General features: G+C 41.6%; 1 protein-coding gene across 1 annotated transcript in view; it reads right to left on the bottom strand.

Moving 5' to 3' along the window:
* The window catches only part of KIF5C (kinesin family member 5C), a 65,122-nt gene that overhangs the window by 3,137 nt on the left and 37,603 nt on the right, over positions 1 to 24,382 (bottom strand). The window contains exons 12-25 of the mRNA XM_042827431.1: positions 23,720 to 23,895; positions 22,597 to 22,665; positions 18,998 to 19,204; positions 17,657 to 17,803; positions 15,494 to 15,682; positions 13,549 to 13,666; positions 12,255 to 12,331; positions 11,194 to 11,303; positions 10,474 to 10,575; positions 10,070 to 10,130; positions 7,760 to 7,831; positions 6,913 to 7,017; positions 4,210 to 4,426; positions 3,112 to 3,225 (exon numbers count right to left, since the gene is read on the bottom strand). Coding sequence (XP_042683365.1) covers positions 3,119 to 3,225; positions 4,210 to 4,426; positions 6,913 to 7,017; positions 7,760 to 7,831; positions 10,070 to 10,130; positions 10,474 to 10,575; positions 11,194 to 11,303; positions 12,255 to 12,331; positions 13,549 to 13,666; positions 15,494 to 15,682; positions 17,657 to 17,803; positions 18,998 to 19,204; positions 22,597 to 22,665; positions 23,720 to 23,895 — 1,757 coding nt within the window. The 3' untranslated portion in view covers positions 3,112 to 3,118. The remainder of the gene's footprint in view (positions 1 to 3,111; positions 3,226 to 4,209; positions 4,427 to 6,912; positions 7,018 to 7,759; positions 7,832 to 10,069; positions 10,131 to 10,473; positions 10,576 to 11,193; positions 11,304 to 12,254; positions 12,332 to 13,548; positions 13,667 to 15,493; positions 15,683 to 17,656; positions 17,804 to 18,997; positions 19,205 to 22,596; positions 22,666 to 23,719; positions 23,896 to 24,382) is intronic.

Raw genomic sequence — 24,382 nt, 5'->3', positions numbered from 1 at the left:
ATCAACTTTAGGAGAGAGTCCTTCATGCTGCCACCCAGCCCATGAGAAAACTGCTACAAATACAGTGATAGCCAACCCAGAAGTTTGTATACAGCACCTGAACTGCTCTCCAACGCAACAACTTGAGTATTTATTTCATATCATCAACCAAACTTGCCCTGTACAACAAACTTGCCCTACCTGTCCCAGAGCTCTGTTAGTGCCCCTCGGTCCCCTTGGTTAGGTGTGGGATGTAACTAAAGCAGATGTAAAGATGATCTCTGGTCCATCTGAAGACGGTTATTGAACGATGAGCTGCAGAAGTGCAGCACCACCACAGCTCAGCTCTCCCTCAGTAAGGTGAAGAACAGGAGCATGGCCTCCAGATGGGGTGTACAGGATTCTGAGCAGGTCCACGTTAGGCATTTCAAAATGAACTGATTTGTATTAACACAAATCTGCATACATATTTCAAGTATGAAAAACAATTCAGCGTGGATTTCTACCCAATTGGGACTCACACTGCTGCAGTTATCCTTGCAGCCACACCAACATGAACTCCCTTTCTCTTAACTTCATCAGATCCGTATTTGAGATATGCCCCAGGTAACAAACTCATTGCAGTTAGATTTCTGAAGATTCCTGAAACTGACACAGATGGAGGAATTTTCTCTCAGAGATTCATTCCTTGCTCTATTGAGTCTTCTGTTTACGTTGTCTACTGGCAATTTGCAATTTACAACAATGTTTTATTAACACTCATTGGCTGTTATTGATGGGACGTTCTGCTCAGGTTAATGACTTGCAATTCCTGACCAGTCTAGCAGCAAGAAATGGCTACTGTCTTCACTGTGAATGATGAGGGAAATAAGACAAATTTCCCCTCATCCTGGTATAGAGTGTAGGCTCAGACTGCTCAGCAATGGTATGAAAACAATCCCTACAAAGTGTTGCCTGCAGAAGCAGTACCTTTCCTGATACTCTTAACTAAGATCCCCAGCCCTTCACCCTCTGAGCTCAGAATTCAGATTACTGGGATGCTCCCCACAGCCACATACCTACAATTTGCCAACAACATTTTAACCAAAGGACCAAAGCTGATGACCTTCCTTAAGTATCGCCCAGTCAGCAGAAAGCAACACTGCTACCATACGAGGAACACACAGAGACACACTTTTTTAATGGCTTCATTCCAACCTCTAGGGCTTCCATTTGGTTTTCAGATGTTTTTTGCCCCTGACTTTCTCAGAAACGCTAAACCTCTAAGTTAAGCCAGTTCTAAGATCCTCCCAGTTCCTTTTTTTCTCTCCCATTACCTATGACCTTCTCAGCAACACGCTCCAGAGGAGTGGCTTCAATCTGCTTATCCCCTCAGATAGAAAACTCAGCATCTAAAGCATATGAGATTGCTCTTTATTGACTTCCAAAGTCCTGTTCTGTTACATGCTCAACTTGTGTTATGCCTATTTATTTTACTGATGACTTCTGTTAAGCTACATTCGTTTGCTTGACGTGTGCCTATAGCTGGTGTGTGGCCTGCTCACGTCTGACAGTTTTAATTTCACAGCAGATGGTCTATTAAAGGCCTGCCCAGTTTAGGCAGGTAGCAGTTTTTTTCCCCCACAGAGCAGCTTTTATTATATACGTTTAGAAATAATTTATAGGCTTCTTTATCACACTCTTTTCCCTTTGCTCTTTCATGGGAATGCAATGAAGTAGACAGAGGCTATATTTCCCATGAGATGGAAAAGCAAATTTCAGTTCAGAATCAACTAACTCAGAAAAGCACTCAGCAAAGACTTGTCCTAATTCATCCACAGCAAAAATATGCTGCTTGCAGCTACAGGGCTCACAGAAAACACAATGAACAGAAACAATCCCCACAACACAATAAAAGGTTGAATGATGTGATGGATGGTTTGCATGCATGCATGACATGAAGCATTCTCCAAAAAAAAAAAAGAAAAAGAAAAAGAAAAACACACCCAAGAATGCCAAATGCCTAAAGGAAACCAGATACTATCAGAAAAGAGTCATAAAACAGAATTAATCTTCCAGAGGAGAAAGAAGCCAGACTTTTCCAATCCAGCAGTCCACCAGCTGCTTTTCATTCACTCTTATCACTTATCGCTCACTACCATCCAACTCCTAATGTGCTCTCAACAAAATTATCATCTAAACTAGCCCAGAAATAATGGGCGTTTAAGGAAATAAATAGTGACATGGGTGCATGAAGCAGTCTCATGGGACTGTGTTGCTCTTCTTTCCAAGACAAGATTTTTGCTTATGAGTAGACACAGAAACCTTAAGCGCTCACACTAAGGGAAAATATTTACATTTTCAGCTGAAGAGGGCCGACTAAGAGTGCAAAGCAAAAGAAGCAAAAGAAAAATGCTGACACTCAAATTCAGAGAGCTCTGTGCTGCTGCCAACTGAAGGCTGCTTTAGCCCTGCCCTGGGCTGCAGGTACAGCTGCTCAGGAGCAGGAGGGAGCAGGTCCCGCATGTGAGGGGCAGAAGGAAAAGTTAAATGCTTGTGAAGAAGCATGTTTGCCACATGGCTCCATGTCTCAAGTATTATCTCACCCTAAAGCATGAAGTTTTCAGCTTCTAACATTTTCCATTTTGAACTTTGCCCAGGAAGAACCCTTACTAGTTCCCAGGTGCGTTCTGTCCACAGGCAGCTCCTGCATGGGCACAGAAGTGCTCGGTTGCTTTTCAGTCACACAGAGCTAGTTCCTAGTACAGGGTTATTTACTAGAAGTCTTTATCCTTAAAGAATATCACAAGGAAACATATTCGTGTTAGGAAAAGTGGAAAATGCAGCAGTCTCTGGAACTCTATTTTTAATACACAAGTTTCACACTTGTGTGTGCTAATTTCAGTACAGACTTGCAGCAGCACTTCAGTTTATTAAAAAGAGTTTCAAGTGATAAGTCATTAAAATAAAAACTCCGAGCAGGAGCTTGCAATGTACTCTAAACAAGGCCACCCTCACTTAAACTATTAACTTTCTCAGTTAAAACATAGGCAAAAGACCCCCACTGAAACTAGGAAAAAAAATACCGCTGGTCTGCTAGAAGCAAAATAGAAGTGGTGAGCAGTGCAAGAACAGTTGGGTCTTTGGTCTTACTTCTCATCTATTTGGTGCTGTGATAGTAGCTGGAGTTGGACATCCCTCCCCCTCGGATGGCATGGACAGCTGTTGGAGACGACGCTGGGTAATGACCAGGGCGGATGGGCTTGGCTGCAGAGAAAGCAGGAAACCAAACAACACAATTAGCTTTTTCCAACAGGATTTTACCTCACCTTATCTTTTAGTACAAAAACCATCATTAACGGGAGAGAAACTGCTTGTCAGTTTAGTCTGTAATCAGGAACACAGTGTTCCCTTACCTTGGCCAACAACAAATACATTGCTTTTCTGTTTGTGATAGAGTTCTCTGACCGTCTCAAGCATGCCTGTCATCTCTACAAAGATTGAGGGCTGTCTGTACAGCACAGAAAAGTCAAGACTCATTTGGTGGTCACAGATGTACTTTCTGCGTCCAGTTTCCTACCATGGCTACTAATGTAATTCCAGAAGAAGCAGAGACAGAACTGATAATGGCTTTTTAGGAGAGGCTGCATAAGGCAGGAAACACTGCCTGCTAATTTTTTCCTCTGGTTTTAAGGCACCAATGTTACCACCACCATGCAATAAATTATCTTATCAATTCCAAGAAATCATTTCAAAAATTGCCACCTGAAAAGTTCCTATATTGAACACTACTTGATTGCATGCATGAATTCAGATTGTACCACAGAGATATACCCAGCATCTGCATTATACAGGAATATTTGACTCTACACAGCCCAAATGAAAGCACAAGGAGTAGTAATCGGAAAAGGAAAGGAAGGAGCTGAAAGGAAGAACAGAAGCAGGAGGGGGAGCAGGAAGAAAGTGAGAGACTAATTTAAAGAGACACTTTTTCAGGTCATTAGAACGGCACACAAGACCCATTATGCCATTTATTTACTGAGCTAAATAGCAAAGGCACTTTACACTTGAGGTGGGGCATATTCTATGGAAAAGTGAAGTCTTTGAAGCTGCTTGTGCAACAGAGGAGAAGCAGACCCTGAGGTTTGCCCCAGACTCCTGCTTTCAAAGCTCTTTTCTTTCAAAAATGAGCAAACAAATCAACCACGAAGTGTGTGAGCAATCGCTCACCCCTGAGCAACACCTCCTTACCGATTTGAGCAGAGTGTGCTCTCCGTGCCATGTTTTTGGCTCTTACAGCCTCCTTAATGCGATCCACCTCCTGCTGGTACCTCTTGCGGTCTCGCATGGCGTTCTCCTTGGCCTCCTTCAGTGCGCTCTCCAGGGCCTTAACTCTCTCTGCCGTAGCTCTAAGTCGTTTTTCCAGCTTAGGAAGCTCACAACGAAGATCTGCATTATCACGTACCAACTGCAAGAAGAGAAGGTTCAAAAATACCCCATGAGAAACCACAGCAAAGGTCATCTTACAAGGAGACAGAAATCACCACTATTCCTCTTCACAACTTGCACACCGTGAAGGAAAGAAACAGGTTTCCTCCAGAAACGCCTGTGAAAAGCTTATGCCAAAGAAACATTTTCTCTTCCTATTAATCATGCTGGTTATTTGTCCAGCTGAGCTACCAATCATTCAACAGGGAGATCAAAGAACACGATTTCACACATGACTCTGAAGGTAGAAGGCTCTGGAAGAACCCTGCAGGGCACTACAGCAACAACCAAATTTCCAGACCCTCAGAGCAACTCAGCCAGAAACTGCATTTCTCAGCATGCAGACATGTCTGGCATTTCACAGGTACTTGATCACTGCATTGCTTAAAAACCACAGTGCTTAAACACAGCTTACAGACAATACTTGGTATGGCCAAGAATTCACCATTGCCAGTGGTCAGGGCATGTTTACCTTCTTGTTCACTATTCAAGCATTAGGGAGAAGTAGAAACTTTCTGTTCCTCATCCATTGCTAAGAATTCACCTTAAGGCCTATAACCATAAACACGGTGATGACAATACTTTAAATTCACAGACTTCCTTGATTGTGAAGCTGAACAAGCTCTACTGCTCATCAGAATAATATCTAACGTTGTATTCAACCGTAGTCAAGGAGGCAGACTGATTTTTAGATAAATAAAAACTGATACAGATTGTTGGTTAAAAAAAAACACAGTACAATTTCTACAGAACAATTATACCATTACTAAACATCAACTGATAACTGTTCCAAAAAATGATATTCCCCTTTCTGAAGTAAAGGGAAGAAAATGGTTTCACTGCCGTATAAATAATACAGCAAAGCAACAGCATGCAATAACATTCACACAGTTTCACAAACACAACATTTTACACCTGCTAGTCGAGGCTGAGTGCCAAAAGAAAAACACAAGCAAAGCTAAAAATAAAAATAAAAATTGTCACAGTGTGCTTTTGCTGAAAGTGTCGAGCACGTGTTCTACCAAACAGCTCTGATTTGGAATAAGTGCAGGATGATCTCCTATTCAGGTCAAGCCCAATGTCATTTTTTATTTAAGTTTCTTATGAGACATGAACTCCTCAGTTGTTTTTGAGTAAATATACATTAATGAGAGCTATAAAAATCTGAACGACTAGCAGAAATATGAACAGAATGCAAGAAAAGGCAATAGAGTGAAACAAAAAAAAAAAACATTATTAACATGTCCTGATTTCCACATTTAGAAACTAGGTCTTTAAGCCATCTGTTAAGCAGGAATCTTGAAATACTGAACCTTAATGGACACTTGTCACAGTCCAGCACTGCTTGCATTTTTGGCATTTCTACAGGAATAAATAAAGCAAATCTTGGAGAGCACTGTGTCTCTCTAACAGTTTCAGAAAACTGCAATTGAGAATGCAATGTTAGAATTCATAAATGAAACCAGAAGCCTCTTCTACTACTTTGTACTCTGCATCTGAGATGTGGGATACAGTTCAATAAAACTGACATCTTATAAGAGGGTGGAAACTTACTGGCAGAAATGATCTAGTTTTACCTACTAAGATAGATATACCCATATACACACTGTTAGTATTTAGACTTCCAGGTAAGCAGAGAGTTCTTTCCTTGATCCATACCCAAATGCTTGCCTATAGCACACCCCTACACCTCCCACTTGTTGGGCTGGCACCCACAGTGAAGGGCTCTTGTTGCTCTGAAAAGCAGACATCCAAAGGAAACAGAAGCTCTTAAAAAATAGGGAAGAGATGGAAATCATCATGCCCAGAAATGGCCAGCCTCAGCATCCCTGGGGAGGCACCAGCCCTTAAGCTGCACAGAAAACCTCTATTTCCAGCAATAAAATCTGGGGTGAAGGAGGAGAAAGGGGGGATAGATGTTCAGGGTGATGCCTGTGTCTTCCCAAGGTACATGTGATAAGCCCTGCTGTCCTGGAAGTGGCTGAACATCTGCCTGCTGATGGCAAGAGCTGAATGTACTCCTTGCTTAGATTTGCTTGCGCAAGCAACTTATGCTTTACCTATGAAACTGTCCTTATCTCAACCCACAATTCTCACACTTTTACCTTTCTGCTTCTCTCCTCCATTCCACTGATTGAGCGAGCGGCTGTGAGGTTCTGAGCTGCCTGCCAGGGCTAGACCACAACAACATTCCAGTAAGTAGGTGTAGTCCTAGTGCCAACAACTTCAGTTGAGAACTATAGGTACCATTTCCTTAAACAGTACCTACATATTAGCTTCAAAAATTATTCTCTTAAACATATAAAAATATTATTTGGGGGGAAAAGAATGTAATTGGTAATACTAGAGAACAGCGTTACACGTGCAGTTTTTCCTATGGGTGAAATTACTATAAGTCAATGAAAAAGGCACAATGGCTTTTGATTTAATAGCAAAACAGGCACTGGAAGGAAGTGAAGCTCCTACCTGTTTGTGAACCTTAGTAAGCTGTTCCAGGTTGTTCTCAAGAAAGGAAATTTTCTGCTTCTGCGCAGCACTTCCGCCTCCATCGTCACTGTCAAGCTCAACGCTCTGCACAGAGAGTTCCAGAGTTCAGCAAAACCATGCAGAAACTCAAGAGGAAGCTCAGGTATTTTGGAATGTAAGTTTGCCAAAGACCGAAAAGCCTTCCTGAGTCCCAAATTAAAGAGAAGTTATTTCACCTGTTCATTTGATATTTAGGGGCCGTATTGCTCTCCACACAGAAAATGAAATATTCTTATTGAACAATCCATGGATTCCTGAACAGAATCACAGACTTCAGGGGGGGAAAGAATATCCCTTTCTCTAGATCTAGGTAACATTTTCACCATATGTGGCTTTTCAATTTTAACAAATAAACAGTAGTAACACCCGCTTCCCCAAAGCCACTCTAAAGAGCTGAGTGGCTGAGTGCAACTTTTTACTCTGATTCGACAGTTAAAAACACCTGAATTTCTGCTAAGAAACTCGTCTCTGGCCACATGATAATTTTGCTAGGAAAAGGCCAAGTAGCCACAGGATGATAAAGTCACAAAGTCACAGCGTTCAGCAGAGCACACATGAGTGCAAATTACATTGAGCAGTTTCTGCTACCCATTATACCATCTCTCAAAATGCAGGAACTTCCCTTAACTGCCAAGACCTGTCATTAAGACCCAGTAAGAGCCAAAGCCTGGATAACCATCAGGACAGTCTTAATGCTATTGCTCATTGATATTGAAAAAAATATTCCATTTTGTAATTACATGCACAGTGGATTGCATTATATTGGATGACAGGAGTGCATTCTTACTTTTTTAACACGAGTGGTGAGATCTTGTACAAACAGTTTGCGTAGGTTATGAAGAGTCTGAAGTTCTCTTGCCTAGAATCAATTTACATGAGAAAAAAAACAAATATAAATCACTAAGGTAGACAATAGGCATTCTGGGGTTTTAAATAAAACAAAGACACCTCTGCAAATTTATGTAGATAACATGACTTTAATGTGATGTCCTTACAGGGATGCTCCTGCCTGGTACACGCATTGGCTGTTCAAGCAGCCTACAATCAAGCTGCTCACAGAATAACAGGGCATCCACTTTTTCTCTTTCCCATGTATTGCCATATGCTGTCTGCAACACCAAAGCCACAAGTCTAACAAACTGGCCATGGTTACACATCTCTAGCTATGTGACTTTGGATTCACTGAGTAGCCAACTCACTGACTGGGTCTGAGTGCTTAATCATAGGTACTTAAGATCTCAAAGTGCCTTTTAAGCTCTGGCAAAAATCCAGGTTTTCCCAGCTTTTTCTATATATCAACTTGTTGGCTCAGCAAAATAATGACCTTACTGCAGACCGAATACAAGACATGAGATGGAGCAACCCTGCACCCATTCCAAAACAAAAATGCTACATCATTTTCAGGAAAGGAAGCTTTCTGGAAAATCAAGTTCACCTCGATGCCATTTTCACCAAAACCATGTTAAAGAGAACTCTCTCTCCAAAGTTGCTAAGTGCAACCTCAGCTTTTCCATTTCACGCTTATCTGTTCATATCCTGGAATGTAAATTAATCACACTTTGAGCACCACCATGTCTACAAGCTGTTAAAAACTCAAATTTCTTGTCTCTATCTCTGAAAAGAGAAAATTACAACTGAGTATATGCCAAAAATGAGACGTTTCTTCTATGGACTACAGAATGAGTAGAAACTGTACAGTATATGCACGGCTCATTTAGGAATTATTCTGTAATCAGAAGATGCACAGTGTGCCATTCTAAACAACAGAGGTGCAGAACAGAAGCCTCCCAGAGAGCTGGCATTCAGCTTTGCTGCTCAAGCAGACCTCCAACCCATAACTCCTTCCAACGAGCCCCCTCATCTTGTTTCTGTATCAGCTCAGCAGTGGGAAGGAGCACAAGTCACTGCCAGGGCAGCAGATGTGGCCCCACAGAAACTGTTCTCCATCCCTTCCCCAAAATCACCACCCAAATGCCAGCCAATGCCTACAGAGCCCCATGCCTGGATCACCATACTGCCTGACTTCCAGCTGCCTTGACCATTTGGTGTACAGGGTTAATTAAGTCTTCCCAATGTGCAAGCAGTGCAGGAGTCTGATGAACACAAGTCATGTAAGAAAGGCTGATTAACTCTCCTCCTTACAGGATTTTAAATAAATAAGGCTTATGGCTTGGGGAGCCAAGAGGAGCCCAAGTTGTACAAACACAATTAGTATGGCTTTGGATTTTTACATGTAATGAACTCCAGCTGATCCTGAGGTCAAGCTTAATTTTGAAGCATTACACAGAGCAGAAAAGGCACTGCATTTGAGTTTACAACCAAACTACCACTAGCAAAAATAAATGCCATGCTACTGAAACAGACCAACCTGTGAGATCTTTGAGAAAGCTGGCATATTTTACAGACAGGTAAAAAGGTAGCTTCCAACCAAACTGCACAGCATCTTCAGGACTGAAATTGCCCATGTTAGATTGCAATTTTAACATTGCATGCACAATATCAGATTCCTTTACAAGCCATTGCACAGGCCAAGTGAGAGGCAGGTATGCATCATTTGGGTGTAGTTACCCTGTATTCAACACACTGGTCACTTCGTGTGCTTTCAAGGAAGAAGGGCAGCAGAACACAATGCTATAGCCTCAGCAGTGATAGCTTACTCACAGGGGACTACAACAGTAGCATTTTACCTAGAACTCAGAATTCAATTTCATGATTTGGGAAGTGCACAGACTTAGCTTCATAGGATCATCACAGAATCACAGAATGGTTGGGTTGGAAGGGACCTCAAGGATCACAAATCTCCAACCCCCCGCCACAGCAGGGCCACCAACCTCCCCATTTCACAGCAGCCCAGGCTGCCCAGGGCCCATCCAATGTGGCCTTGCACACCTCCAGGGATGGACGGGGCATCACAGCCTCTCTGGGCAGTCTGTGCCATCACCTCACCACTCTCATGGTAAAGAACTTAAAGAACTTATCTGATATAAATCAGTCGTTTTCATAAGCACCAATGCAAGTGTTTTGGTTACACATCAGTGATGAAAACACAGGGAAAACATAGGGAAAAAAAACTCAGTAACTTGTAAACAGGACATACCACTGTTTCCTCCAGCCCCTTAAGATCTTCTCTTGCTTGTTCCCTTTTATCATTAAGCAATCTAAAAAGATCACAACATTAAACATCAAATCAAAAATGTTTTACAATTATTCTTTTTCCCGCATGTTAAGAAATGGGGGATTTAAGATTTGCCATGATATTTCATAAAATTGAAGCTCTAAAACACCTTTTCAGAAAGCATCAAATCTACTGTTAAAAAGCCTAAAACTTAAAAAAAGGAGTAATTAGTAATCATTCATTTCTACTGCATGTTGGCGTTGCTACTGAAATGCTATTTTCAGCATGAATGTTTCAACACAATTGCTTCCCACCAGGATGTTTCCTGCACACACATTAAAAGAGACCAGATTCAGGGACACCAGGTGAGAAAACTGTTGACTTACATGAGCTTTTCCAGTTTCATTTCTCTCTCCTGGTCCTCAATTTTCAATTTATCATAATCAGCACTCAGCTTCTCTTGTTCCAGTTGGAGCTTCTGATTCATACTAGAACAAAAAGAAAAAAACAACAAAAGGTCTGAACAGCTCAGTCCTGAAGGCCACAAATATGCAGTTCAGTTTCCATAAACAGAACTAAGTGATTCTGCTGTAAAATTCTGGAAGAAATTAAGGCTAACGAATCTGAAAACCAACAGCTTTTATTTTAAAATATTGGAATATTAAAGTCAGCCATATACTCTTCTGCCTCGTTTGTCTTATCTTAAAGGACACATTGTTCTTGCATTCTTTCTGTTCTGCTTTCTCATTTCCCTACTGTTATTTACCCACACTATAAATATGGACAGGAGTGCGAAATCAGGATTGCTCAGATTTTGTGAACACTTCAAAAATAAGAGCACAACAGTAAAAAGAAACCTTAAAGCCTTTCTAAACAGGAGGGTATCTAACAGTTATATTCCTGTGTCACAAAGAAATACCATGAATGTGAAAACAAGATACACTGGGGTCTGTGACATAGCTGTTGTATGTAAGGATACTTTCAACTTTCCCTGAGGCTCTGATGTACAGAGATATCAATCAAAGCTAATAAAACCAACCAAAAAATAGTCCTGTAGTGTCACAGAGCAATACAGGAGCACAAAAAGTGACAGTGAGTGAACATACTCTCTGATTTCATCGATTGTTTTCTGCTTCTCTTCAATTTCATCTCTCAGCCTGGACAGCTGCTTCTGATGGGCTTCCCTGTGACTCTCCATCTGCTGCTCCAGTGCCTTCTGCAGAGCACAAAATGCAAAGCCATAGTGAAACAGAAATCAAGTAACACACCTAAGGTTGCTTTTTATCTATCATCTAAATTAACCCATCTTTCTGGATTGCTTAGCCACAGCCCTGTTATTTAAATTGTATGGTTAGATACATTTCAAGTTGTAAGAAAAAAACTGAATGCATCTCACTTTAAATTGCTGATCAGTGACTAATGTTCTTCTTACAAATGTAAGGAATAACTTCACAGCTGTTTTAACCTTAACTTTTTATAACGGAGGTAGAAATTCTCCAGCTGACAAACCTCTACCACCATCTTTGTAAAACTGTATTTTTCTTCTGCACAACTTGTAATCTCATCAGAAGCACTACCAGCTCATCATTTCCTAATATTTCTTCTTTGCATTCTACAGAAAGGAGAAATTATCAGAAAACAGGTTTGTATGTCATTATTATTTCTATGAGATACTTTTGCCAAACCATTTGGTAAAATGGTCTGGCTTCATTTTCATTAAATTTTAGTTCCTAAATGGCAAATATCAGAGTGACACAGAGGTGAATCCTTTTTCAGCCATACCTAACAAAATGATTCTCAACCATGGATGCTGGGTCTCCAAATCAGCTCCACTCAAGCAAACACAGTGCACCACACCTCTGTACTCTCTGAAGCTGGTTCAGCAGACAAACTGGTCTCAGTTACAGCCTCAGTATTTGAGGTGAGTGTCTTCTTTTTCCTTCATCTGGCCACCAGCCTCAGTACCAGCAAGTTCTCTAATTTCAAACTGCAAAGGTCACTCAATTCTAAGATCAGGTTTTCTAACAGAAGCCAGCAATTCTGACAGAGGCAGAAAGTTCTTTTAAAAGCACACAACACAAGAGGAAGACAAAATCACACTCTAATTATCAGCTAATGAATGATCTCACCAAGAAATCAACTCCAATATTGCAGCACACGACATTACCTTCATTTCTTCTGCATCCTGAAGCCGGGTCAGGTGCTCCTTCTCCTTATCTTTGAAACTGACTTCATGCATTTTTTCTGTTTGAAGTTGGAGACAGTTGAGAGTTAACCAACCAATCGTACATCATCTCTATGTCAAGCCATGTAAAAAGAACAAGTGTTGCTTGCAAGGCAGGCAGCAAGATCATGGTGAGACTGTTCTGGAGGGGCAGACACAGCCATTGTTTTCCAATACCCTACGTGTGACCACTGTCCAAACCCTGCTGCTGTTACTAACAGCTCACACAGCACTTTCCCAACCTCCCCTCATCTCCTATGACTCTGCCTTAGGGATCCTCCCTCTCCCCTTTCTGCTGGGCAATGCTGGCCTCCAGAGACAGATCATTTCTTGTGAGTGGGGTGGGAAGATGAGATGTGTGAATAAAAAACCACGCAGATGTTAAAAATCCTGTCACCATCTGCTGCTCCCAGAGTCAGAGAACAGCCCCTGCACAGAAATCCAGAGTAATTCTAAGGCTACACTGTAATTATACATAAAACAGGAGCTTGGCAAAGCAAGAAGAAGTCCTTTTGACAGAAATTTTCCACGCTGAATTAGAATGGAAAAAAAAAAACAACTCTTAAAAATGAAGTCAGTTGGATCCTATAGAGCAGCCACGAGAGAAACTTCTACTCAATCCTAATGGAAGCATCTTCCTAATGAATGGGGCAGGGCACTTTCCAGAGAGACAACTGAAACTGGACGGACAGCTGAGAATTTCCAAAACAAACATTCAAAAGATTGATTGCTTTTGATGCATTTTTTTTTCCTCACATCATGAAAGTAAAAGGTGAAGCTTCTTGCCAAGCTTTTAATTCTTTTGAAAAATTAAGTTTCTCTGCATTCTGTGAATGGGTTAGGCTGAAAGCATTACCTCGAGTGTAATGTACAGGTGCAACACATGAAATGATCTGAATCACAATTTTATGACTTCACTGCAAAATACAAGCAGACAAAAAGTGCTGTGGGACTACCAAGGCAACAGCTCAACATCAGAGCTTGACCCTGTGACATCAGGTCTGCTGTCACTGCGCATTTGCAGAGCTTAGAGCCTGGTAAGTGAGCTAAAATCCCATCTGTTTAGTTGGATTTCTGTGCCAATGGGAATACAGGTATGACAAAAGCAGAGTAGGATTGAAAAATCAAATGCTGCAGCAGTGCCAGGTGAGCTGTATGTAGAATACTTTGTTCAAAACTGCATTTTCTAAGATACAGCTGTTAAAAGAAATGATGACCACAGGAACCAACGTTGTACCTTGAGCACGTAACTTGGCAAGCTCCTCATTGAGAGAATCCTGGGACTCTTCCAGCTGCCTTCTCTTCTGCTCCATGTTTTGCATGTAGTCTGTCAGGGACTTGATCTTTGCTTCATGCTTTAAAGGCAGAGGGAACAGGAAAGAGACAATGTAAAAGGCCCCATACACAGTAAGTTCAGCTGTAATATGGAGCTGCAGATCAGTCAAGAAATAGCAAGGTGTAAAAGAATGCTAGCAAACATACAAAATTACTCCAGCTGAGTCCTAGAAGGAAGCAAGGAAGAAGAATCAGCAACATAAACCTATCTCTCTCAGCAAAGTGCTCCAGATACTGACAGTGCTTGCTGTCACATCCACACCAGCAATGTCAGCATGAAACCACCAAACTTAACAGCAGCAGAAGGTTGGGTATAACATTAAGAAAAAAGGTAGAAACTAAAGAAATGTGTGTGACAATTTTAATGGCATCATTGTTGTCACTAGAAGTCTTTCTGCATCAAATTATTTCTTTTCTCTCTTCAGTAATTAGGCCTAGCCTAATAAATGGGCTGTTAAGATTTAAATTAAGCCAACAATAAATTTTCACTTTATAGATAAGGTGTATGCCCTCCCACAACACCTTGAGCATAACACCTAGCTTCTTCCTAGGCTTAAAAACAGATGGGCTTCCAAAATGGCAAGGCAAGGTGATCACCTGCTTCAGAGTATCTCTGTTTGGCTTCATCACCATGTTGAAATGCAATACAAATATAGGGAGGGGAAAAAAAAAAAGGATGTAGCCTTGCAGTCTCACTTCTTTCACTGCATCTTTTCACAGCCTTGGATAAGTCACTCAAATAGTAAACCTCCTAAGAAGGAGGTCTAAGAAGAACACCAACCCCACACAGACAGACAATCTGGCTTCCACTTAACATGCTCCTTCACTGGGTCAGCATAAGCCAACACCACAGCTGAAGGAAAATGTCCCAGCAGCCCACTGCTGATACTCATTCCCAGCTCTGTGCTGCCAATCCTCTTTCAGCCAGCAGAAGTATGCATATAGCTGCTTTCGAGGCAAACCTTCATCTGCTTTACTAATGCCAAGTTCCCAAGGAAAGGGAGCAACACAGATTGGCAGGGTGACTTCTAGTGGCTGGATCCACTTTAAGACAGCATAAAAAGTGTAATTTTACTTAACATTTTTGGACAGCCAATGCTTTCAGGATTCAAGCCTTCCTTGAATACTAAGAAACACGCTTACAGCTATTACTGCAGACCCGAATAGAGAAGTTCTACTTCAGGACAAGAGGCTATCCTTGCTCCAGGTTTTCTTTGAGTAACTGCTAGCAAGAGAAACGGAGTAAACTCCAACTGTCTCCACCACTTCATGTGTGCAGTAATCAAAGAAGCACGGTGAAGCAGTTAGCCCCCTCTCTGCAGAATGCAGCAGCATGCATCACTGCCTGGAACATGCCACCCACTGCAAAGCCCTCCTACCATCTGGATTTCTATCTTACACGGTCACGTTTTCTATAATGTATTATTACATGCATGTTGCTGCCCAGCTATCTGTTAGCATACTGACAGTCCAGATGTTGGGGCTCTCCAAATGCTTTGTTAGAGACCCATACAGTCACTGCTTCCTTTGTCAGTTTGCTTTCTAAGAGGAGGCACAAGATGCAAAAACATGCTGAGGAAATCCATCCAAGAGCATTTTCACTATTATGGCATTGAAAACATTTTGAAATCTACAACAGGAGGACAGAATCTTACCACAGAATGTGCTGTAAAACGCTGAGGGGAGGAATGCAAAACAAGAGGAACAAACAACAGAACAGACGAGAGAAACACCTCTATTCTCCCTGAATTCTCATTTCTCACTCCCAGCACACACATCTCATGAGGAAGGAGGCTGAGAAAATCATCAAACCTTGCTTGGAGGGAACAAGGAAGGAGCAGACATACCTGTGAAATGAGGAGCTGGCAAGCTGCAAGCTCCCTCTCGCTGGCATTCATTTTCCTGTTGGAATCTATCTGGGCACTCTCCAGCTGCTTGCTGCGGTTCACCAGAGATTTCACCTCAGACTTCATCTTGCTGATGTAAAGCCGTGCCATGGTGAACTCCTCTTCAATCACCCCGTTCACATCTGCTAACTAAACACACGGAAGATTGCAGTCTAAAAGGTGTGGTCCTTATGGAAATCAATGTAAAGCAGTTTTCCTGCTGAGAAACAGTTGTCTGGAGCTAGATAACCTTTGTGAGAGCACAGTCACACTGAAGGAACACCCACAGACCTTCCTGTTACCTTTAAACATGCTCTACCACTCTGTTTGTCTGAGCTTTCATTGACAAGCCTCAAAAATAAGAAATTAAGACTTGTCACAGTGTGCTTCATCAGCATCTGAAGTAATCAGCTCCACCAGAATGCCAAAAGCATATTTTGGAGAAACTTTCTCACGTCACCAGAAGAGGACATTTTCCTTCTTACAAGCAACTGGAAGCTGGAGAACATTTTCAAAATGCTTCTTAAAGAAATCTGCTCTTGAATGGCTGTGCTCCTTCAGTAGCAGCCTACAACACAGACATTGGTCTGAAAATCTTACCTGGCAAGAGCAAATTAATCCCCTTCATCTCTAATCATTAATACCATCCTATTTAACATCACTTCCTTCCTTGGTTAATAGAGTGCCTTTGATTTTTATGTCTTTCTCTTCATGATTTTCCTTCAGCTTCTTAATTCATGTAACACACTGATGAGCTGTAAAGATTCTTCTTAAGTGTATGGACAGTAATTTCATCTGGTTTTGCCTTTTTTCTAGCAGCAAAGGGAAGACAACATGTGCTCTGCCTTCTTCGAATGGCCCAAAAAATGTTACTGCCTTCAAAGCCCTCAGTCTGGTCTGAAATTAGACATACTTTGAGAAGCTGCTGATTGCCAACAAATTTCAAATTATTCATCTAAAACCTTTTCAATCTTGCCTTATTTACAGACAGCTGCCCTGCAAAATGCTGACATCTTAGTTGCTATAAAAATGTGTATCGAACAGCCTCCATTTGCAGAGATTTCTTCTTACAGTTCTTATTAAAACGGCCACCAGAGGTTGCTGTAACATCTAGCAAAATTTGGTCCCGTGGTCCAGGATCTGCATGAACACAAGGCAGCAGCATTTAGCACTGACCATGTCAAATAGTCTCTGAGGTTTAGAATTTTGTTCAGCTATGATATTGTAAGCATATCAGTGTGAACATCTACCTTCTCTATCAGATCTGTAAAGCCAAGAGCCTGACAGAAGACAAATTTCAAAGCAAAGCTGACCAAAATTCACACCATCTCCAGATATGTTCAGATACCAAGGATTCTACTGCTTCAACAACCTGCACCCCTCGTCCTTGCCTTCCAACTTCAGAGGAAAAGAATCCTCTAGGAAGGCTATTTGCCAATACACAAAAGTTAATCCTGTCCTAGTGTCATGTAGTATTTAAATGGCACATAGCACAAATTTACTAATGCTGAAAATGCTTCTAAAAGAACTAAAGAAGAACAAAAGCATGGGCTCTTTGGTGAAGGCAGCCACTGTTCAAAGGTAAGAAACAATGAGTAAAAGGTTTCCATGCAGATCTCTTCCTTCACTCAGGTGTCCTGGACAGCTGACACTACAGAAGTATGGATTTCAGAGCTGTTCAAGTTCACCTGCACGCAGTTTTAGGATAAATTTCAAACAAAAAGGAAGCTACCCAGAAGCCAAATCTCTCCAGTAATGATTATTTAGATTCTGGGAATACTTGCTCCTGCCAGCTAACTATGGAGTAGGTCTATGTGTGCATTGTTTGGACAGAGAACCCAGCCCAGGCCTCAGACAGAGGAGTTTAATAGATGCATCAGCACACAGATGGGCTGCATTAGTTTGGCCCCAAACACTGAGCTGGGAGTCAGTGTGGTAATTATGTGCACAGACACTGACCATCTCTGTCCCAGACAAAGATCTCTTCAGTGTTTTACACTGTGCTCTAACCAGGATTTAAACGTCCTGGGAGAAGGGCTGCTGTGTCACACACACTCCATGCTCCTTATTTTCATATGGCAGGAGGTACAGGTTGGGGGGAAGCAATAAAGACAGCCAACTTACTGTTTTAACATCATTAGTGCCAATGATCCCTCCGATCTCTCCCAGGTCTTTAAGCAGCAAGTTTAAGATTTCTGTGGCTCTCTTCTTCTGATGGTTACTGAGCTCCTGCAGCTGGCCCAGCTCCCTCTGGGTTGCTGACAGAACCGTCTGGAAAGATTGAAAAGCAAAAGTTACCCTTCTTTCCTCAGATTCTCTCTATCCATACAGAAACCTCACGGAACAAAATAAAACAGATTTTCTTCTCTGTACACGATAAATCCACCAAACAATTCACCATCCCAAATCTCTTTGCTTGAATAAAGCAGCAGAGATGAAGCTGGGAGTTAACTGTGCTTCTATAGATTTCTCCCTGCTTCAGTGCATTTCAATAGTGCCACTTTAGGGCATCAGTTCTTCCGTGATATCTAGGTTACACAGTACTGCCTTATATTTTCCTGGGACGTGTCTGCTGGCTCCATGCACTGACACCTACTCCAGCAGCACACAATTCCACCTTGCCATAATCCACTTTCACAACTCACTTGCTAACAAGGCTACTTTAGATCCTTTAAATGTAGTAAATCCCGTAAGAATCTTATTTGCATAATACATGTCAAAGGAGGTTAATCACGGAGAAACAGGTATAGAAGATATAAAATTCAATTTTTTCAAATGGATTTCATAGTAATCTGTTTTATTAAAGTGGATAACAAAGTCTTATAATGCTAGATATGCATGAAATCAGACATCTTAACAACGTCCTCCTCGGTATGTGTGAGGGATGGACCAACCTAGTTAAGCCAATTTGGATTTTTCTCAGATTGGATTTTTTGCCTTAAAATCAATACATCATCTGAAGAAAGCTATTTTATTTTTCTAAGATTCCCTTACTCTGTTTGAGATCTCTGTTCCACAGCACACAGCCCAGAGAAATACAAACTGAACTGCAATTTGCACACAGCAGGTTTTCACATCTTTCTTGGTACAATATCGCTTTGAAATGATCAAAACACAAAATGGCCAGTTCTCACATTCAGCTCAGGAGCTGACATGGTGTGCAAAATACAGAGCTTGCAACAGAGACACAATCTGCAATCAGCTTTCGTATAGCAGCTTCTGAATTAGCTTTATCGTATCCTTTAATTAATACACAAGATAGAAGGTAGCACCAGCAAGCACAGATCTTTTAACTTTGTTGCTCCAATCTTTATACTAGTTATTAAACATACTTGCCAGCAGCATTTGAAAGCTTCCCAAAATGGCACAAGCTAATAATTATGAGGGAAATCTATGGGAATCTTTGGGAGAGATGCAGAGTCAGGAGGGAGGAGGGAAGCAGCACTATAAACTGCCTGCTCTTACACTCTTCTGTGCCAGTTCATCAGCCAGCTGCTCGTTGGCTCTTGTTTTGTCCTCCACTTCTTGGGATTTCTGGTCGTAATTGACAGCTAGTTCTTCCAGGGCTTGAAGGACTTCTTTCACTTCGTCTTTTGCAGCTTCATTCTCAATCTGAAGACGGGTGAGTTCCTCTTGAATCTTCTCATAATCTCTCCTAGTGGAGGCCAAAAGCTGCAAGGCAGATAGGACAGGAGAGTAAATCACCCGAGAAGTCATTTACAGATAACACCGAAAAGGGCAAAAACAGGGACAGACAAAGAGAAAAGCAAAACATGAGCAGGCAACGTGTGTACAGAAGACAGAATGCAAGAGAAGAAATCCTGCTCCTCTACCAGGAACATCAGTTTCCACATAACTGTTCATGAAGGAAGCCCCGAACTTCAATGAAAAGAAAAATCTCAATCAAATCCTATTACAACACAAGACTGAGGCAGAGAAGCTTATTTTAAGCCATACGAGAGCTCCTAAACAAGTTTTCTGCCCTCAATCCAATCCTGCAGCAGGGACAAAAAAAAAAAAACAACCAACAAAGTAAAATACATAAAGACAGAATCACAGCTTTGAAAGGAAGCACGAAAAGCGCTCTCTGAGGCGGCCTCGGGGATCTTACGGTGTTAGAGGAATATTTTGATAAGCAAACTTCTGATGGCTATTTCTAGCAAACATTTGAAGCATGATGCTGGTGACAGATTAGTCGCTCGTATCTGCTGAAGCAGAGTATAACTAAAGAAAATGCAGACTTCAGAAACACTAGTGGATGTTACCAACCTGTATTAAATTTGAATGCTCTGCTTCCACACTCATAAGAGACTCAGTTGCAGGAGATGAGCTGCAACATCTCTCTCAAACTGACCACCCAAAGGGAGAATGGCAGAGAAGACGCTGCTCTTTTTGGCTCAGAGTGCTTATGGAAAATAGGAAACCAACAAGCTGGCTTCAGATTCTGGCAGAGGACCAAAGTGGCAAAGAGAGGATTCAGATGTAAGGGAAATTTATCTCGTGGTAATGCTGCAGCCTCAGAAGTGCACTCAAGTTATGAAAAAACCCACTGAATTGCCAAAGCCAGATGGCATGTAAATATTTAAACAACAAAATAGCTTAAAATAATCTTTCTACTAAACACAGATGGAACTATTATTTACATTTACTTAAGAAAATTTCTGTGTGAATATTGCTGCGACTTCAAGCAAAGAGAAGTGTTATATATCACCCAGAGCATAAACATCTCCCCAGGAGATTCCTGGTGATACAACATGGCAAAATATACCAAGATTTAGAAAGGGTCCTCATAACACTGCAGCAATCAGCCCTAACAAAGGAATCCTGCCTAATGCAGAGGCTGCACTGGAGTGAGGACCATCCCATCCTGAGTGCTGCAGATCTATTTCTGAGCTTCATTTCTCACATCACAGACTCCCTGCTCCTGAAGAAGTGTAATCAACATGTCCTTGTGAGAACAGAACAGAACCTGACTTTACTTGAAACCAATACTTCACAGTCCCAGCCCCAAAGCAAAGGCACTGGCAGCTAAATGCTTGGAGCAGTGATGCGTGAGCCAATGGCAAAAAGGTATCAACAGACACCAGTATCAGCACAATGCCAGCTGGGCAGGCCTTGTGTTTATAATTGACCTGCTAGCTTAATCAAGCATAAAAAAGTACTCCAGTTCATTAGGGAGAAGCAGAGCGAGACAGCTGCTCTGCAGCACATATTTCAAGGAGCTGACCATGAGATGTAAGAGAACAGGCACATCCCTCCTGCAGCACAGGTGAACTTTATACATGGAAGACAGGGCCTTGAAACATGTTACTTAATTCCTGTGAAGGGGAAAACAAAAATGACTGCCTTATTAGCTTTCAAAGGTACGAGATAAACAAGCTAATCAGAGAGCCAGGTTAGCCTTCCAAACAAGTGGCACAACACCACCTGCAGAGATTTCAGTAAGACAGCAAAGCCAGGCAGGAACAGGTGCAAAAATGGGGGTAAAGTGGTAAGAAAAGGATTGGGCCATTGAAAATATGTGTGCATACTCATAAGTAACACTGAGCATGGAATAGGCTGAGGAATAAGCCAGCTCCCAGATATTAGAACAGGTTGCCCAAGGAGGCTGTGGATGCCCCATCCCTGCAGGCATTCAAGGCCAGGCTGGATGTGGCTCTGGGCAGCCTGGGCTGCTGGTTGGCGACCTGCACACAGCAGGGGGTTGGAACTGGGTGAGCACTGAGCTCCTTTGCAACCCAGGCCATTCTACGGTTCTATGATACGTGAAACAAAGGAATGCAGATCACCCAGAAAATAATACACAAGAAAAGCCATGAGGGGAAAAATAAGGCTTAGATGAGAGCAGTAATGTAAAAAAGATGGGAGAAGAGAGAGGGTCTAAGTAACACACATCAGAAAAAACTGTTGCTGAGAACACACTGAATTGTGTTATATCTGAATAGCCACGGGCATGGCTAGCATGCAACAGAGAATAATCAAAAGAAGGTTGTGGGAAGTGAACAGAGCTTCATTAGGGAGTAAAATGAAACTGGTAAATCCTTCAGTGGGGATAAAAGCCCAAAGGTAGCACATCGGTTACAAACAAGTAACCAACATTTTCATATGTTCTCTCCCTCATAGAATACCTAACCTTGCAAGTCCTTTCTGCTAGCCTGGATAAAGACTAAGACAGAAGACTAAGGGACAGAATCATTTTTCACTTACAGGAGTAGTCTTAACATCTGAAAAAACAGTTGAAATGGCTCAGACATTTGGGAACAGGTATTATTCCAAAGAATCACACCAACACTGATCAGTATTTTGGAATACAAGAGACAAGTGACTCCCACACCAGGGTTAACATTCTTGATCTGAATCTTCTTCCTCCAGTTTCTCCCAATTTGATAAACAGCATAAAATTGTTCCTGGCTGAATATCACAGCACATTTGGAGAACTCAGTAATTTGGCATCAGTACCACTTTATGTCTTCAAATCTCCATAAACAAATGACAGATAAGAAAATCACTTTGAATATAAGTTGTGATCATTTTCCTCATCTAGAAAAGCATTAACATTCCTTTACAGATAGAAACAATGAACACAATAATGTCTGAAGCAAGCAATCCAAGATTTTGGACTAAATCTGTGCCAGTAGGAGACTTTTCAGTCTCACAGATTTCTCTTGGTCCTTTCTCTAATTGCTCATGCCAAAATAATGATCAGTCATTTATTACCAGCAGCAATTTGTATACTGTCTAGGCAATCTGTTTGCTACTTACTGCCCTGAAAGGATACAGGAATACTGAAAAAACATTTCTGAAATGAAATATATTGGCCACACTCTTCTCTTGGTATCTCCAGTAACACTTTCCACTAGAATGGTAGGCTTTACTAGAGGTAATCAAGGCTTGAAAAGCTCTTGTGAGGATATGAGGAAATTTTGAAGTTTAAACCTTGCTTTAACATGGGTTTCTCCTACCTTACTATGAGCACACCTAGCCAACAACTGTGACAGAATCACTACACCAGGGTCACATAAGCATATTTTGCTTTTGGTTGGTTTTGTTGTTTTCCTCCTTACCTCCTCTTGATCCAACATTTGCTGTTTTAGCTTTTCAGCCAACTGGCTCTGCTGATTGATTTCATCATCCTGCAATGAAACAGGGTTGGAGGCTTTTAGCTGCTTCTCACAGATCTCATTTGATTGCTCTTATTTCCCCCTTTCTAGTAAGAATAATGCCACGGCAAACCTTGAACAGGTTTAAAATAAAGAAGATTCTCTCAGGTAATGCAAACCAGGCATTCACTCTGACACAGTCCTGTTCTGCTTCCTTCAAGAATAATTCAGGCCTTGCTACATTTGAAGACCAACATTTTTTTTCTTTTTCTAATCAGTAAGTGAAACCTCCAAGAGTACTACAGGGGAGGTCTCCATCCCAGAGAAGCTGTAATTTCTTAAAGACCTTAACTGTTATTTGAATGCCAGCAACATCTTGCCTTGCCATTTGCACACAGACTGTGCTGAGACCTCACGCTACAGCACAGCAGAAGTAAGGCTCAAAATTTCCCCTTGCTACTCAAAAAGAAGAAACAGTGGGCTTCTTTTTTGTAGTTTTCTGCTAATTACACTTGAAAATTAAAATGAGTTTTGATTCAACATTAAAGCTGTCCTGAAAACTTCTGCTAGTTTGCCTTTTAGGCGGCTCTCATTCGTCACAATCGATGTTTATAGGATGCCTTTTTCTCCACTTCTTATCTTCACACAAGCCAAAGCCATTAATGGCAAGTGCTCAGTAAATGTATTGCTGATAGCTTTAAGTGCCAATAATGTGCTTCAAGCTGTGCAAATCAAAAAAAGCCACCTGCACTCCAGAGAGTGCTCACAGCTAGAACAAAATGAACAAAAAAGGCCCAAGGGATGCTTTTGTTTTTCTTTTTCTTCAAAATTCTAATATTTGGTAAACATGAAGATATCGTTTCCCTTTATTTTATATATATATACATATATATATATATATATATTAATTTTCTTTCTCCCATGACTGGAACAGTGGTAGTTTGCTGAGCATGCATTCTGCCAGGAGGAAAAAGAACAATTCAAACTATACACTTAGGACACAAAATTAGCACCAAAAATGAAACCCACCCATCTTGGCTTTGGCTTCCATTTACACACAGAATGGAGTCAAAACTAATGTTCACACCTTATCATCCAGCTGCCTGTAGAGACTGGCAATCTCCTCATCATACTTCTGCTTTTCCTCTGTTGAGATGCTGGCAACCACAGGTGTGATGTTGTCAATGATTGGTGTGTTATCACATGGCTCCAGGTTCTTCTGGTCTTTGGCACTGATCTGTTCGTCTTCAGGCACAGCTTCTCCTGCAGGTACACAAGCCATGGTCACTACAACCCAGGGCACAGGAGAGGCCAAAAACACAGGCATCCCACAACAGTCCTGGGTGAGGGACAGCCAGAAGGGTGATCTGGGCATAGGCCTGCCACTGGGACTGCTGTAAGTAAAGGTAATGGGGAAAGGTAGGTGCAGAGAGATGGCCATGCAACCTCCAGGGTTAGAAAAACAAACCAAATGTTGCAGCAGTTTGAATGGCTGCCACTGAAAGCACTGAACTCCTGACTTCCCTTTCACTTGGGCCCGTTATACAAGGGATTAGCTCTGTGGATTAGCAGAAGGGGAAATAAGGAGGAAAAAATCAGACTTCCAGCCTAAAGCTAAAGACAGTCAGTGTCCCTTCCTCTCCAGATTTCCAAGTGCCTTATTAGCTTTCCCTCCCCCATAATGAACTGCTCAAGCACCAGGACAACAAGCAAGACAGCTGCATTTAAACCAATCTTCACGTTCTGCCTT

Source organism: Centrocercus urophasianus, unplaced genomic scaffold (assembly GCF_019232065.1).
Source record: "Centrocercus urophasianus isolate 14NV4802_14NV808 unplaced genomic scaffold, USGS_Curo_1.0 seq_28, whole genome shotgun sequence".
Classification (NCBI taxonomy): Eukaryota; Metazoa; Chordata; class Aves; order Galliformes; family Phasianidae; genus Centrocercus; species Centrocercus urophasianus.
The sequence above is the reverse complement of the archived record's forward strand: the minus strand, read 5'-3'. Positions and strand labels throughout refer to the sequence as shown.